Source organism: Mus musculus, chromosome 9 (assembly GCF_000001635.26).
Source record: "Mus musculus strain C57BL/6J chromosome 9, GRCm38.p6 C57BL/6J".
Lineage (NCBI taxonomy): Eukaryota > Metazoa > Chordata > Mammalia > Rodentia > Muridae > Mus > Mus musculus.
In genome coordinates this window covers 74,211,391-74,228,871 of record NC_000075.6, presented here as the reverse complement: position 1 = coordinate 74,228,871, position 17,481 = coordinate 74,211,391, and the positions used below count along the sequence as shown (strand labels likewise).

At 40.4% G+C, this 17,481-nt stretch overlaps 1 protein-coding gene across 6 annotated transcripts in view; it reads right to left on the bottom strand.

Annotated features, from left to right (window-relative positions):
* Wdr72 (WD repeat domain 72) overlaps nt 1-17,481 on the bottom strand; it is a 172,873-nt gene that overhangs the window by 54,332 nt on the left and 101,060 nt on the right. For all 6 annotated transcript variants that reach the window (XM_006511283.2, XM_006511281.2, XM_006511280.2 and 3 more), the window contains 3 exons: nt 15,500-15,591; nt 11,553-11,632; nt 10,100-10,295 (listed from right to left, as the gene is read on the bottom strand). In XM_006511283.2, the coding sequence (XP_006511346.1) occupies nt 10,100-10,295; nt 11,553-11,632; nt 15,500-15,591 (368 nt within the window). The remainder of the gene's footprint in view (nt 1-10,099; nt 10,296-11,552; nt 11,633-15,499; nt 15,592-17,481) is intronic.

The window sequence follows — 17,481 nt, the reverse complement described above, 5'->3', positions numbered from 1 at the left end:
AAAGTGCCCTAACATACCACACACACCACAAATGAATGAATATAGTAGTGAACACCTAAATCATGAATTCTTTTTTAAAGCCTGTTTCCAAGTGACTTAAGTTCTTTGATGTCTTGGCAGAGGGAGCTGGGATGTTTTGACTTATTATGCTTGTGTGGCAGGAAGGAGGTAGAAGGAAATCTACATTTTTATAGAAAGTTTCAAAGTAGGGAAGTTTTAGTGAAAAGAATTGCATGTGATTCTAGGAAATCTCATCATGATCTCACTGCAATAGCCATTTGCAAAAGAGCCCTGCACGGTCTGCATGCCAGAGAGCGTTATTGGAAAAAGGCCCCAGCGACTTCCTGGAACTCCTCTCCCTGCGAGCCGACAGCTTGCTTGGCACAAGCTGGGCACTAACATAGTGTACAGATTCAAAGCATGTCAAGCATCACTGAAGCATGCAAGGGCTTATCCAAAGGAACATGGCTATTCAAATCACACCATGAGTTCTTCTTGGGGTGTGTGCATATACATGTGTGTGCTTAAATGTGGAGGCCAGAGGATAAACTTGTGTATCATTCCTTAGGCGTGGTTCATCTTGCTTCTGCTTTTGTTTCTTTGGCCCGGGGTCACTTATTAAGTTAGGATGGCTGGCCAATGAGCTGCAGGGACCTGCCTATTTTTGCCTCCCCACCGCTACAGGTACAAGCCCATGCCACAGGCTTGGCTTATTTTCATGTGGCTTCCAGGAATCAGGTTCCCATGAACCCCATGTCTGCATGGCCAGCCCCTTTCCAATCAAGGCAGCACCCAGACCCTTCTGTCTTCATGTACCACTAACGTGGGGACATCAGACAGTCAGGTATTTGACAAACATTTCTTATATTGCCATTTCTCTCCCGGAGGCTCAGGCTTGTGCAGGAGAAACATGAATACCCTTGCATAGATTCTCAGCAGTTTTTATAGAGATTTTTTGTGCATGTGTCTGGATCAAATTGTGTTTTCAAATTTTAACTGTGTCTACTGTTGAATAATTTCATTTTTTAAAATGCAAAATTTACCCTAATTATTGATAAACTCAAATAAATAAACCTTGATTTGTTCTATCAAAAATTGTTCTCCTGTAGATGCTTGATTAATGTTTTTACTTTTAATTTATAAGATGCACCACTGATAACAGAGGTGTGTGTGTGTGTGTGTGTGTGTGTGTGTGTCTGTGTGTGTGTGTGTGTGTGTGTGTGTGTGTGTGAAAAATATTAGTCTAAAGCAATTTGGTTCATGCAAAATTCTCCAATGAAATGCTTTTGATGAAATGTTCCTCAGCATACCAAGATAAGTCAGAACGTTTTTCTACATTGTATCCAGAACTATGCATCAAAATGAATTTGAGGGTCAGAAGGCAGAGAGGTTGCATAACATCACAAAGCCTGGGGTTTGACCCTCACATCATAAACCAGACACGTTGGGTGGAACCTATGATCCCAGAGTGTGGGCTTAGGATGTGGAGGCAAAGGACAAGAAGTCTGAGGTGGTCATGGGCCTGCTGACCCGAGACTGCCTCAATGAAAAGAACAAATTCAATGTTGAGGGCAAAGGCTGACATGACTGCCATCCCTGCCTCCCTTCCTATCACACACTCCACTGATATGTGTTTCATCCTAAAGCTAATATCTCAAAATACAAACTATTAAAATATCTAATTATAAATTCAGCAAATAAGACATAGTCTTCTGCGTTCATTGTTTCGGTTTTATAGGTAGCTCTGAGATGGAAGGCAGTTTCAAAATTGCAATTTAGATCATTTCTCAAATAACACCAGGGCATCAGTCACTGGTAGAAATCTTTAGAAATGTCTGTGTTTTTCATAGGTAAAATGGAAGCTATATCTATAAATAGGTACCTATTTATTTGGTATTTTGCAAAATCTCAACTTATAGCTATATAGGAGACACAAAAATAATCTCAAATAATGAACCCTAGATGACACTAGGAACAACTTAGTTTACCTCACAGGGAAGGTATGGTAGCTTTGGCTTAGTATTTGGGCACCATTTATTTTTAAAGAATGTGCCTCCATGAGTTATATGTACCATGTGCATACAGCAGCCAGAGAGTCCTGGATCCCTGGAAGAAGAGTTTCAGGAGGTTGTGAGCTTTCCCATGTGGGTGTTGGAAACTGAACCCAGAGCCTCTGGGAGGGCAACAAACACTCCTTTTCTCTGAACCGTCTCTTTGCCCATCCTCTGATATTTAAACAGCCATGTCCGTGAGGATGGCGAACAGCTCTTACCGCCAGCAATCAGCTGTAAAGTGAGGACTCATGATCCATTGTGGCACTTTGCAATATAAAAACCCTATTGGACATTTTTTCTTTTAAATTTCTGGATTCGAGCAAAGGTATTAGTGTACATTAATGCTACACCTTAAAATAACAGATTAGAAACATTGTAATTTATAATTACGGTTTGTGAACTTGGAGAAGGGAGGCTTGGAGAGGGAGGAAGTGGAGCTGTACTGAATGCAGGGAAGGGAAGGCTGCCAACTGCAATAAAGGGGACAGCCCCTGATGCCTCCCCCTCCCCCAGGCCAGTGTCCCCGTGCATCTAAGTGCTTTTCACAATCAGTCAGCCCTGTGCCACCGTTCTCTTCTTACGTCTTTTCAACATCTTTGATATTTGTGATTTACGCCTGCAGAATAACCAGAAAAGCCACATACAGCAGCACTCCAGGAGGGGTCAGAACTCAGGCCAGTAAACTCACTAAGTCCAGTTCTGCACTGGGTGCTGTGGGGCGTGGTTTCCGGTAAACACGCCAGCTCCCCCAGCACAAGCTTCGTCCAGAGCCACGTGGCTTTCTTAAGCTAAACCATGGAGGAATCTAATCCTTTATCATGTTTTGGAGAAAGCTGAGGGTGGCGCCTGCACAATTTGATTTGGTGTAAAAATACACACCAAATCTGATTTCTGTTACATTAAGGCATTCTCTGACAAAATACACAGAACAAGGAATGAAGCAAATTGTGCACCAGGAACATCTTACCAGCTCGCTTCCCGAATACCTGACCACGAATTAAAAATATAAAGTAAAATAAAAGGATCAAACCCCACTTTAATTGAATATTTAATAGATGATTTAACGGTCAAGTTAAGATACATTTTAAATGCTAAATATAAAAGTGATTTGTGTTTGCTTACTGGAAATATTTGTAATATAAGCCGACACATATAATAAACTAATATTTAAAACAAATTTACTATGGGGGCCAATGTAATGATTATCTTCAATTTATGAAAACATTGCATTCATCAAACTATAATTTTGACTAATATATAAACTGGGCTTTTATAAACATGAACACATTAGCAGCGGGTTGCCACTGTCAGTAGGAGAAGTATAACTCACTCTTCTAAGTGCTTGTTTTCACTTCAAAAGATCCATTGGAAATAGAGAACAAGGAATATTTTCCTTGAGAGAGACTGAAGTTAATCCAGAAAGAAATTCATTTTTTACACAGTCAGTAGACTTACTCTTTTGTAAAAGCAAAGCAAAGCAAAGCTAAAACAAAACAAAACAAAACAAAACAAAACAAAAACCTCCATCCTTTCCATCCTGCTGTGATGTAGATATACTTAAAACAAAACAAAACAAATACACAAACAAACAAAAAAACCACAACTCCGAGATTGCCAAACAGAAGCATGGCATGTCTCATGCCATGTCCTAACAGGTCAGGTCAACATGGGACATGTAGCAAGAAGGCAAACATGATGTAAATTGTCTACTGAATAAAAAGGAAAGAGTCACTTCTCTTGGTAATTAAAACCACACACACACACACACACACACACACACACACACACACTTTATATTTCCCTAAAGGCTTTAAAAAAGTGAAGTGTTTGGCAAAACCAGGAGAAGCTTGACCGTCCCCTGAAAAATCCCCTGAAAATCATGGTAAATAGGTACTGTGTAGTCCTGAACTTGTGATTTCTCTGGAACATTTTGAATTGACTTTACTTTTTAGAAAGCTTGAAACTGAGATCCCTGAGGAAAGCTAACTCACCCAACTCCAATGCAGCTGCCAGCATTAAACACTTTCCACAGAAAAGGAAAGCCATGGGTTGGTTTCATTCTCCTTTGATCTTAGGATGAACACCTCAGATGTACCAGGCATGCCACTGAGGCGCACGGGTGACTGGACAAGTCTGTACTGCATTCCAGCTAGTTTGCCATGACTGTCTGAAAGATTTGCATCCTGCAAGGGTATCAGGCTAAAATATAAATAAATGAGACCACCCACCCCCAGCAGATTGAAGAATGCACGGATCAATGGCATAAGAAAAGTCGGTGGGGTAATAACTCTGCAGCTAAGTACATGGCCTCAAGATAGAGACCAGAGGGCTTAACTATGGAGACTATTTGTGGATATCAACATAAAAATACCAAACTGCATACTTCAGTATCATTTTCAAATGACAAACACCTGAATCTTAAGGTCTTCAGCTTTAACTCAACATATCTGTTTTTTAATATGATGAATGATATCTACATAAATGTAGAGAGAATGTCTTGTTTATTGTATGAATGGATCACATGTCAATTAGAAAGTCTATGGCCTATGGGCTAGGTAGGGAATAGGAGGTGGGATATTTTGGAGGCAGAAATGATTCTGGGATAGAGCCAGGCATACATAGGAATATCTGCTTGGAAAGATTCACCTGGGAAGATGTGAGGAGACATATGTAAGATGGTACCTGAACACAGGTAACCTGCCACGTGGCAGAATATAGATTAAAGTAAATGGGTTGTTATGATTCTAGTCAGAGAAGAGACTAGCTATATGGCCAAGATACTTGAAAATATATTTTGAGTCTGAATCTTATTCTGGAAGCATGGGGCTGGGAGGAAGAACTGGACCCAACTTTTACATGTAAGTCCATGTTTTAAAACTAGGAGGAAGGAGAACATTGATGGGGTCTCTAAGTTATAAACATCTCAAATGAAGCTAGGAGAAATGAGAAATCAAATTATTGGGCTAAAGTTGAGTCAAAGTGACTTAAAGTCGTCACCAAATCAAAAAGGAGAGACTTGTGTCAAGAACCACAGCCATGCACAGACACTGTTGCTGATGAGGTATGAGCTCTGGTGATCACAAAGAGCTTTGGTCATTGTTTGGTCTAAAGGAAAGGAGGTAAAATTTCCTTCCTTTATGTGATATTTCTTAGTATGGAATATGAAGCCCTAATGTTGCCTCTAAGTGTCCTAGTTAGCTTTAGTTTTCAATTTGACATAGACTAGAGTCATCTGAGAAGAGTATCTCCGTTGAGAAATTGTCCAGATCAGATTGCCCTGTGGACATGTGTGTGAGGGATTGTCTTGATTACTAAATGATGCTAGAGGGTCCCAGGCCACTGTGGGCAGTACAACAACTAGGCAAGTTTCCAGACCATGCTTGTGAGCAAGTCATTAAGCTGTGTTCCTCCATGGAGCCTGTCTCCTTGAAGCTTCCTGCCTTGAGTTCCTGCCCCGATCTCTCTCAATGATGGACAGTGACCTCGAAGTATAAGTCAAATAAACCCTTCCTCAGATTGCTTTTGGCCAAAATGTTTTATCATGGCAATAGAATTAAACTAGAGCCCAAGCCTGGGTTCACAAAGAAAGGAAAAAAAGATAAACAAGTATAACTTTACAAGGAAGGTGCCCAGCATACGAATAATTTGACAAATACTGGAATGGGGTTTCTCTGTTTCCTGTTTCTTTAGTGTTGGAAATGTCTGAGTTCTCTCTAGATGATGCTTTGCCCACCAGGTCCTGTTTTTCTCCACTCTGTTCTAGCCACACTTTCCCACGCTGACCAGGCCTTGGTGGCCTGCCTTCATCACTGTGCTTGAAACATTCCCTATGGTTTCTCCACTGGTATCTGCTGGGTCTTTCCAGAAGTGGAGTTAGAAGAACAAAGGTAGACTGGAGAGTAGCATCTCTCAGAGAAGAAGGGCACCCATGGACTGTGTGCAACAGGATCTCTCTTCATCAAACAGACCTAACAAGGTATCCACCGGCCTCATGGAAACTATGGCAAAGATGGCCATTAAGGGAGGCCTGCAGTATGCACAGACTAGCCTTGACACCCTGTTTATCCACTGTTCCAAGGAGTGTGACTTTGATCTTGTTTGGGGGTTGATCCTGTTGATCCTGAAGGTGACAACTGGAGCCAGATGTCACATACTTTATGGTGGGGTGAGTCTTCCTCCTGGGCAAAGGGCTTAAGAAGTGTACAGTTTCATGTTGAGTATAACATGGTTCCCCAGATCATACAATTATCCTTGCTTGAGTCCGTAAAAACTCATGCTCTGACAATCACTGCTTTTCTGTGTCCCCACAGAGATGAGGACTTTAATGTCTCATACCACACTGTGTGCCAGAGAGGGCTTCAGATCCCCTTACAGATGGTTGTGAGCCACCATGTGGTTGCTGGGAATTGAACACTGCACCTCTGGCAGAGCAGCTAGTGCTCTTAACTGCCAAGCCATCTCACTAGCCCCTTCCCATGTTTTAATATATATCTTTCTTTAATCAGTGTTTCATAATTTTTATTATTGATATCTTTTACTTAGTTTATTACCAGGAATTGCAATTATTAACATATTACTCTAATGAACTAATTAGTAGTAAGAATACTTCAGTGCTCACGAATTAGATTGATTTCATTGTTTCCTCTGCAGTAAATTCATTACTGTTATATAGAGGACCTGCAGTATTTGTGTTTATCCTCTATCCTGCAACTGTATTGAATTCATTAGCTCTCATAGTTTTGGTGGAGTCTTTGAGAACAGAGGTAACTTCCTTTCTCTCATGTTTGCAAGTTTTCTTTCTCTTGCTTGATAACTCTTGGTAAAATTCCTAGACCATAAAGAGGAATAGCGATAAGAGTAAATATCTCGTCTTCCTCATCTATTATGATGCTGGTTATGAGTGTGGGGTGAGCAGTGAGTTCTGGGTGGTTCTCTTTGTCATCACACATCACAGAGGGTTTATTTCTTTGGTTGGTTTGGTTTGGTTTTCTCCACAGCATAATGGTATGAAAATATATCTGTCTGAATAGATTCTCATTAAATGGTTTAGAGTATACAAAGAATTCTGAATACACTAAACTGTACTAGTGTGATAATGGACATTATCATTGTCATTGTTATTCTGGAAGGCTGGGGATAAGAGACGACACAATAAAACTTGAAAAGAATACATATATAAAGAGAGAAAATTCTTCCTGAAATTCCTGAAAAGAAAATCATATATATCAGGATGGCATTTGTGATCCTAGCTAACAGCTGCCTTCCCCCACCTCAACCATATTCTTGGAGGTCTCCTGTTGATCCTTCAGATCTCCACTAGAGATATTTTCCTCTAAGGAAGTTTCTTGCCCCTCAAGACCTGGGTAAGTACCGTCTTCCTTGTGCTTCCACAGCCCCCATTGTACCTTACCTTCATATTTTCAAGTTGATACAATCGTGGATACCAGGGTGGCTTGGTTTTCCTAAGTCCTCACACACCTACATTTTAAATCAATTCTTATTTGCATCCCTCACTGGAGAACTTCAGTTTGTTCTCTGACACCTTCAATTCTTAGACTATTGTATAGCACACAAAAGATAAATAATATAATATACTAAGATTGACTCAAAGTTTTGAAGAAAAGGCACTATACCAATGAATATGAGTCTACTAGCTCTTCTTAGTTTTAGCCACATAGCTGAGCCTGCCTAAAGGCTATATTTGAGATACTTTCCCAGAGAAGAATGAGAAATTCCAAACATGCACCAATATATGTATATTTGTTTATCCATGACACATACCATGACAGTACCTCATTACTGCATTAATTACAAATTAGGAATATTTAAAGGAAGGAAGTATCAAGCCCTCATCAGAACTCGAATTTAACGATATCATTTCAAGGTTGGCATGATTACTGTCATCTTTAATTTAAAATTTCTTGTAGGGAACTCTTATTCCACCATTTATCCATTTTCTGAAGGGTAGTTTAGTTAAAAATAGAATATCTTTATAACTCTAAGTACACATTCTTGAAAGTAGGCCCCCAGGGCAGGTTTTGTGGAGTGAGTCTTCTACTCTATCTTCAGGATATCATGATACACCTAGACCTGTTGCTGCATCAATAGACACAGGAGTCAGTTCAGCTCACCAAGGTTAACCCAGGTACCATTGTCCTTAACTCCCAAACACAGAATAACGTGACCAAAAAGAGAGATCCCACTTTTCAATTCATATGATATTCTATCTAGAGAGAATGTTCCTGACCCACAGGTCTTCCACAATGAGTTCATTTGTATTTCTTCTTCTTGCTAATTCAGTGTCACAAGGAGATTTCCTTGGCAACTTTTACAACCAGGAAGAATGTACCTCTTCTTGCTTGGGCATAGAGACACCACTGAGGCTAAATGAAGATACATTTAGATCATAAGTACAGTTGAAAGAGCCGTTCCCTAGGATGTGCTGAGGTATCTTTCCAATCCTTCCTTTAGTTAGACAGATTTCCCTTCTAGCTCTACAGAAAGAGGAGGCCCCTTTGCTGCCTTTAAAGGCAGAACCACCCAACTTCCTGGTCAACAGATGCCTACCCAACAAATCTGCGGAGAACACGCATGAGAGAAAATATGTGGCTTTATGTAAAGAGAAAGACAAAATATGTTTTGTTATTTAATTTTTTTCCACATTAGCCTTTGAATGTGGAGTATGTGGAAAGATTATGTTCAATCTCAGAGCTATCAGTTACCCCCACCCATCCAGAGCTCAACAAGAACTCCAATCCAGCCAATGATTTTAAAATGAAAGTATTATCTCCAGAGCCTCCACTTTTGAGCCAAATTCTTTATTTAATATGACAGTTTAGATTATTTGACTAAAATATATATAATATAAAAACTTATAGGGAGGCCCTGGGAAGTAGCTCGGTAAGTTGCCATGCAATCAGAATGACCAAAATCAACTAAAGAAACCACATATGTATGTGTACATTTGTAACCCAGTTCTGGCAATCAGGGCCAAGAGGATCATTGGAGAGTGCTTGCCAACCACCCTCACCTGAAAGTGGATCTAGTGAGAGAAGCTGTCTCAGAAAACAAGGTGTCAGGAATGACCCCTGAGATCATCCTCTGGCCCCTAAACATTTGCATGCACACATACTTGAGTACACACAGCATAAAGAAAAATATCTTCCAAAATACATTTGATAACAGAAACCTTTGCCATATTTAAAACAATGAGCCCTGGGCTGCAGAGGTAGCTTAGCAATTAAAAGTATTGGCTACTCCTACAGAGGACCCAAGTTTGGTTCCCTGCACCTACATAGCATCTCATAGCTCTTCCTTACTCCAATTTCAGCGTGTCCAATGGCCTCTTCCTTTTTAGGCACTGAATGTACATAATGCACACACAGTTACACAGGCAAAATCAACATACACACAAAATAAGGATAAATAAATGTTAACAAAAGTGTCCTACTCTGAAATGTATTTGGTATATAATTTTTTACTTAAGCAATTCAAAGAAAATCAGAATGTACTCAGTGTGAAAATGCAAACTCAGATAAAGGTGATCCACTCTCATTTGAAGCACAGATGTGCAAATATTAAGATCTCAGATAAAATTTATACCATGAAACATAAGAAGATGCTACAAAATGTGTAAGTTGCAAAATTATAGCCTTCAAACACCTCTTACTTAGTTTCCACATCCCTTGATTCCTGATGCTTCCCATATTTATCTTGTATAGATCATTCAAGAAGCCTAGTGATTTCCTTTCGAATGAGGAATAAGATAGCCATGACAGAGCGCTGCATTTTCTTTGGGGTTATAGAGACACACTCTTGAGCCCAGATCGTGATGAAGGTAGTAGAGATTAGAACGTAGATCCTCAAGACATTCTATAAAATATCTATGACTGCAACAGAATCCAGATGTTCTTCAGTAGCTCAGTAATGATACAAACTGTTAATAGAATAGGTCAGACATGGAGTGCTGTAAACTTGGACTCTCCAGCACATTCTATGTGCTATGAGAGCTCTGCTGAGAGGAAGCAGGTAAACTGCTCACTTACTTTTCAGAGGTGAAGACTTCCCCACATATTGCAGCTCTAATTCTTCAGTCCACTCCATCTTGGCTGAGATCTGCATCCTCTCACAGATGCTATGCTCTGCCACTGGATCTGGTTGACTACTGACTGGTGTATTTCTCAGACTCTTCATATGCTGTTGAACTTCAGCCAAGAGGACAGCTTGTATTGCTTCAGTTACCTGAGACAGTTTTTATTTTCATGGATTATACAATAGTATTCCAAATGATTAGGAGTCTTGTAAAAAATATGCAAAGAATTCTGATTTGAGTTCTTCCATAAATAACATCATCCCAGTCTGGTAAAAGTAACAACAAACGTCTCTCCTTGTGTGTAACAGTAATGAATGCAGAGACGTATAGTTACCCAAGCTGTAGATGGGAACCCAGCCCTATATAAGTTACTTCTTCCACCCCCCTAGAAGGCTCCCGGAACATTCCAAAAGAGCAAGTGGGACATTTGTAGGAACCAACAGATAGGGTGAAATGCTACAAAGTGACAGTCCCCAGAAATAAAAACAACTGTAAACTATAGTTACCTACACTGTGCCCACTCCAGACCTATTCTATTAACAATCAGCCAGGGGCCTTATCTTTCACCTCACCAGTATTTGCTATTGGTAGATTCTGGGGAAGGGACATAACTGCCTTTAGTTGTGTGCCATCATCTCAGCCCAACAGACTCCAACAGGTTCCACACCCATACAAAGGGGCAGGAACATGAGAGGGAGACCTGTGAGGAGGAGGGAGGGTGGACAGTATGGTAGGGAGGGTGGAGTTGAGAGCTGTCAGTATTCATAAGACACCAGGGAAGCTGTAAACTAATAACAATAAAATAAAATGTAACAAAGAAAAAGTCTGAGTGCAAACACCAGTCTTGCATTCCTTTAAAAATTTAAGGTTCCGAAAGGGCACATAAGAGGGATTTTTAATTATTGTGTTTAATGATGATGCTTTTTTTTTTCTCAGATGGTGCAAAAACACTTGTACAACATCCAGAGCTACCAGCAACCACCAGGGACCCAAAGAAGTTAAGAGATGTGAATAGGACACTGTTCTCTATTTACATGCAAAGCTGTTCTCTAAATCAGCCAATTTCATGTACAGAAATCCCTCAGAAAAGGCCAATTCAAGTCAAAACAGAAATAATAACTAATTCTGCTTCATAGAGAAATCCCATTGGACAAAGGGTTACCTCTTCTAGGATGAACTCACCTCCTCTGGTCACTCTTCCCTGCCCCACCATCCCGTATCCTTATGTACATCAGTATGGTTTATCAGACTCCTGTCTCTAGGCTTGGTGAAGGGTGTGTTCTAGAAAGTCATCTTACAGGATAAGAATAACTGCCTACTTAAATCTTTTAGGGAAGATGGAGATTCAGTGAGCCCCAGTAGCAGGAATCTCCTCTGATAACAGAGGCATGCGGATGACGATGTACCTGGACAGACTGATCTCTCCAGCACGAGATTAGCTTCAAAAGTGAGAGGTCAGCCTCAGGTGCGCGACACTCATTTCCACCTAGAAATGCAGAGAACACATTTTATTAACGCGATCCATGGTTTGCTCCCTGATGCTGTCTACACACGAGTACCACCTAGGGAAGCTTGTTGAACAAACACCAAAGCTCAGGTTCAGCCATTCAGGAAGTATGATTCCGCAGTGCTAAGGATGGGAATGGCTAGTCGGTAACACTCTGTAAAAATAACTCAGATGACTCTCAGATAGAGCCAGGATACTCAGACAAACACAGATGCTTGTCAAAACACGCTGATTTTTACACTGGTCATGTTTCTACGTTTGCCAAACTAGAACAAACATGGCAGATGTTTGTTTCTCAAGTCCTCATACAAAGAGCTCAGGCTTGCAAAGAGTTAGCAGCCATCATAGGTAAAATCAGACTCTGCTGGTTTGTCCACACCCAGCCATTCATCCCCTAGCAATAGGCAAAATACTGATGTTTCATGCTGTCTGTGAGACAGTGCTCATCCTAAGACTGTCCTCTTCAATGCATGTTCTGCCTTCACCTTAAGTCCAGTGGGAAGTTCTAACTGTGAAAAAGGACTTACTCTATTTAAATTGATCTATACCGGGACCAACAGTTCACCACATAAAAGAGCAATTAATAAAAAAGTAAAAGTGCCTTTTTATTAATTAAAATGTATGTATAATCATCTAAATGAAAAAATATTAATCACTTAAGGCACCATGAAGGTCTCAGGTCCTGGAGAAACTAGGGAAGCATGATGGGGCTTCGTGATGGGAAAATTGCAACTATAGCTGTCTATTAAAATCAAAGTATTAATTCATGTCTGACATTCAAGTAACAACTATTGATATTGGTGTTTATCAACCATATTTTCTATATGTTGTCCTATATAGAAACAAGTTTCATATATATTATGTTATACATGTATTTTTCATTAAATTATATTAGTGGTCAAAGAATGGTGGTGGAAGGAATATACTGGCTATAAAGCAAATTAAGAACAAAAAAAGAAGTTGATAATAAATGCTTGGTAACTAGTATGTATTTTTTTCTAAAGGAGTGCACAATATGAATTTTAAATAACCAGTCACTCTACACAAAACCTGTGTCCCAGAATCATTCCGGACATACTTCCCACATCTCCTCAAGTGCCGAAGAAAAGATTTCCTTTTGATCTCTTTCTCCTCTTCGCCTCTAATCTTGCTGACCTTGTGACTCACCTTCAAAGCGAAGTCTTGGTCTCAACTGTAACTACTTACTGGCATCGTGGGGCATTGCACAGTATGCTTTAATGTGATGTTAAAATTTTAATATGATAGAGAGACCAGAGCCAACTTTTCTTGGCAGTGTCAGGGAGTCGTAGAATTAATTGCAACTTCGGGGGTAAAGATGAAAAGAAAACATCCCAGCCTTGTCAGCATTACTCAGCCACCGTTTCTGCTAACAGGAGTGGGCACTAGTTCCTGTCAAGCCTTGAAAAAGAGAACTCTGGTGTTATTTCACTTTCCAGGGTTTGGCTTCAAAAATCAATTGCCAAGAAGTAAGTCTTCTCTGGTACTTCTCCACTCATCCCATCTCTCTATTATATATATATATATATATATATATATATATATATATATATATATATATATATATATGTATCTTTTTTATCTCTGATTTCAGCTTTCTGTGTGTCTCTAATTTCAACATGTGCACATATATGTAACTATGTAGGTCCGAGTTGAACACTGAGTGTTTTCCTGAATTGAGCTCTCCACTTTAGTCTTTGAAACAGAACCCCTCACTGAACCTGGAGCTCATTGGCTGACTAGGCTGGCTAGCCAGGAAGCTTCAGGAGTCCTCTTGTCTCCCTGCTGCTAGCTCTTGGATTACAAATATGTGCTGCCATCGCTGGAGTTTAGTCGGGGGCTGGAGATTTGTACCCAGGTCCTCATAATTGAACAGAAAGCATTTTACCTACCCAATCATCTCCCTGGGTCTCTAATTTAATCTTAATGGTTATGAATGAAACCCAAACACCAATATGATTAGTGATATTAGTTCTCAAGGCTGTTGAGCTGCAGACCTGCAGGAGAAGGGGGAACATTCTTGGATCTGCTTAGCTATCCCATTTTTACAGACACACATATGTTAAAACTTAAATTTGAATCATTTTCCTAGTCCTACAAAATAGTTAAGTAACCCTATTAAGAACTTCTATATATGAAGAAGGCAGGCAATCGGTCAGGAGATGTCCTTGCAAATGAAGAGTGACCCGATAAAGAGAGAAGGAAAGGGAGAAGGAAGAGTCAGATCTGCAAGCCAGTGCTGTTTCTCAGGTTATCAGCAGTTTGACTGTCATTGACCCATCTAACTTTTAGGAACATTTTCGTGCATCCCACCCCCAAGGATAATGAGACTTCTTATACTCTTAATGCAAAGAGATTTTTATACATCAAGTGAAACTTCATATGCATACCATTAACAGAATTCTTGGACCATACCAGGAACCAGGACCCCATCATTGGATGTTATTAGTAAACTCCCCTAGAAAGAACCTTAGATGTTCTTTTTAATAGCCTAGTAGGGTCACTGTATACCTTAGCTCAGCCACTGCTTAGTTTCAGAGGTACTATGTGCATCAGTCCAGGGACCTAATTCTCATTTATATAAGGGTTTAATTAAAGTAAAAGACATTCCAAGGGTACAGAGTGATTCACAGAGCTGGACCTTAATCTCCACTCTCCCATTTCATTCATAGCTCAACCACTGTTGTAGTCAGTAGGCCTTCTTTAATTCTACTCACTTGCTAACTTCATTATACACTAATCAGAACAGTTGCACAGTTCTTTCTAGACACCAGATATAATAACGAATGAGACTGTCATAGAAATGGAAAGAATCATTAGTGAGGGGAAAAACACACACACAATGGAGAATGGTACAACAGGGGAAGAGGTGGGATGTTATGGAGAGTGGGTGGGACACTGGAACACTTGGAGGATGAAGATGAATGAAAGGACAGGAAGGGGGCCTGTGGACAACTGGGGAAAGGACAATCCAGGCAAAGGCAGAGCCAATGCTGAGGTTGTAAGACCTATTTGTCATGTTGCTTGAGGATAAAGAGGCAATAGTAGGTGCAACTTCATTCTGAATGAGGACTTGATATGTAGGTGTGCAACTTAGGCAGGGCCTTGGGTTAAGGGAATGATATAGCTGGTACTCTAAGTGAAGAAAAAGTCACTGGAAGGATGTGTGTGTGAGGGGGGGAGGGGGAGGGGCAGGGAAAAGACTCCACATAGGAATAGAGGAGGAGGCAAGGGTAGGACGAGTTGGGGACCTACTGTAGCCATTCTGGTCATTCCGGTAACAAGCACATCAGGGTGAAGGCTCACACACGGGGTGTGGCCCTGGGTAGTCAGAAGCATCAGACTCTAGATGACTCAAAGAAGAGAAAGTGAGACAATGACCTCAAAGTTCTGGACCTGAGCATCAGAGCTGAGGGAGAGGTCCCTGGGATGCTAAGACTTGGAGAGGAAAAATTGAGATGAATCAACTAATTGGCATTAAAATGTAATCTAAAGGTTGATACGATGACTCAGAAGAATTTAAGGTTCTTGCACAGATAAAAATAACCTTGTAAAGTAGCCAGAGAACTCTCTGATAGTAGCTTTTGGGAAGAGGTAGGGATGATAAAGCTAATGAATCTTCTAATAAGTCACATGGGACTTTACTATCCAGCCAATTTATTCACTGAGAAGTCTTAGCTACTGAGGCATCTATGGATGCATAGACCAATGGATACAATCTATGCATTTTACAATGGTACTTATTGCTGCCCAGTTATAGAATAAAGCCATTATTTTATTTTATAGGAAAAGTACACCAGGTCATATCTGTATCATTAACTCTTTTACCATTTTTTGGGTGACCATAGAAGCTTGATATATTCAAGATGTCACTTCCAGGGAATCTTGCCTTGCTGTGTACAGTCTCCATTTTGAAGGGTCTGTTGGGGGAAAAAAAAGCTTTAAGGTAAAACTTTTAAAGTGTGGTAAACTCTTTGAGAAAGTAAACCAAAGATGCATGCTCAAAACTACCTTAGCAAATAGGGGATAGAACACGAATTATTTTGAGTGTTATCTTCTATACTTAATTTGTCAACTTTGACCTGCCTACATTCTCAACTGAACTCATCAGAATGAACTGTGGCCCTGTTTTACAGGAGAGGCCTTGGTACTGTAGAGCAGGGTATCTGGTGGCTGACTGAAGAATCCCTGTGTCGATGTATACCAGGAAATTCTCCCTCGGTACCATCAGGTTCTGTGCTGCCTGCTGTTCCTCACACTGCCAGGGATGCCGTCACAGGCTGTTTCTCCAGAATTCAGTATTTGTTGGAAGGATAGGAGATATCCTGTAATATACTATTTTGATTTCTCAACAAAACACAGTACCCTGGCTTTTGTAGATCAAATTCAGAAGAGCAGGTATAGAAAAATTCTCACCCTGGCACCTTTATTCCAGAGTTTGTTTGAATGGGTAGTTAATGTTTTGTTTTGTGATCAGGTCTCACTATGTAGCCCTGGAACTTCTTAGATAGATCAAAGAGCACCCTGCCTTTGCTTTTGTCCCCAATGATGGAGTATTAGGATTAAAGGCATGTGTCACCACCCCCCAGCATTTTAATAGACATTTTTGAAGCATTGATAATGTTGTGGTGTCTTTTCAAGACCTTTTAATTATAAGCATGCTGAAAGTCCCTAGACTCCGCCCACAGGATCCCAGGCAGCTTTTCCACCCCAGATTCTGTATTAAGAACAAACCTGTGCCCTGTATCCATTTGATGGGCACATAGGGGTTGGGGTGGGATGGGGTTGAAGAATTTTTAGCATAGATCATTCCTCAGCTTATTTGGTAAACGAGGAGAATGAAGTCTAGGCAGGCTAAGTGGTGAGCCGGAAAGCACGAATTGGTGCCACGGCAGACAGACAGCTCTCTCCTAGGTCTTCAGGCTCAAGACTGGTAATATATTTTAAGCATACATTGTTGCAGTATAAATGTTTGGTAAGAGAAAGAAAAAAGGCTGTTTTTAAGAAAGTAGAGTCAAATTGTGCATGTGAGGCAGGGACTCCCCCCAAATCTTTGTTTTCTCACCAGGAAACTGGATATTAAGAGCCATAGCAGCATTATAGTGTGAAGAACACAAGCCTATGGGATCTGTCTGGACTCCCACAGACTGGAAGCACTGGCGAGAAGGAGGTCTCCATCAGTGACATACTTGCTGACCTGAGCTCTTTCACATACATTGCAGACCTCCCACCCTGTAGCAAGCAGGTTGAATACTGTCCTTGCCCAGCAGTGTGGCCTTGCCTCACACTGGCGAGTCTTTCCCTGTCACCGCTACCACTCACACCACACATGTTGGCCCCTTCCTTTATTCCAGTGGTCCTTATTTGTTTTATGTGTAGGGTTTTTAATATTTGAATGAATCCCTGCCTCAACCAAAAACCCATTTTCTCTATCTTCTGTAGATGATAACCCGTGGACATAGAGTATTTGGTGAACTGAATGCAATTTAATGACATTGGAATGAAGAAAATGTAATCATGTATCATCATCATAGTAACTGCCTTGTATTTACCTATAGGTGCCATCCATCACTGGTGAGCTGTGCCTTCTCTTATGGACAATTATACCGCTCTATCCGAATATGCAAGCACAAGTTGTGATATGTGTTAAGATATGACATTTCCAGCCACCATAAGCACCTATTCAAGATTCTTTGTTCATATCTAGTTCACACCCTGTTAAATGAGCCACAAAATATGTACATAGATATATGTAAGTACATATGTGTGTATGTATGTGTGTGTGTGTATGTATGTATGTATGTATGTAT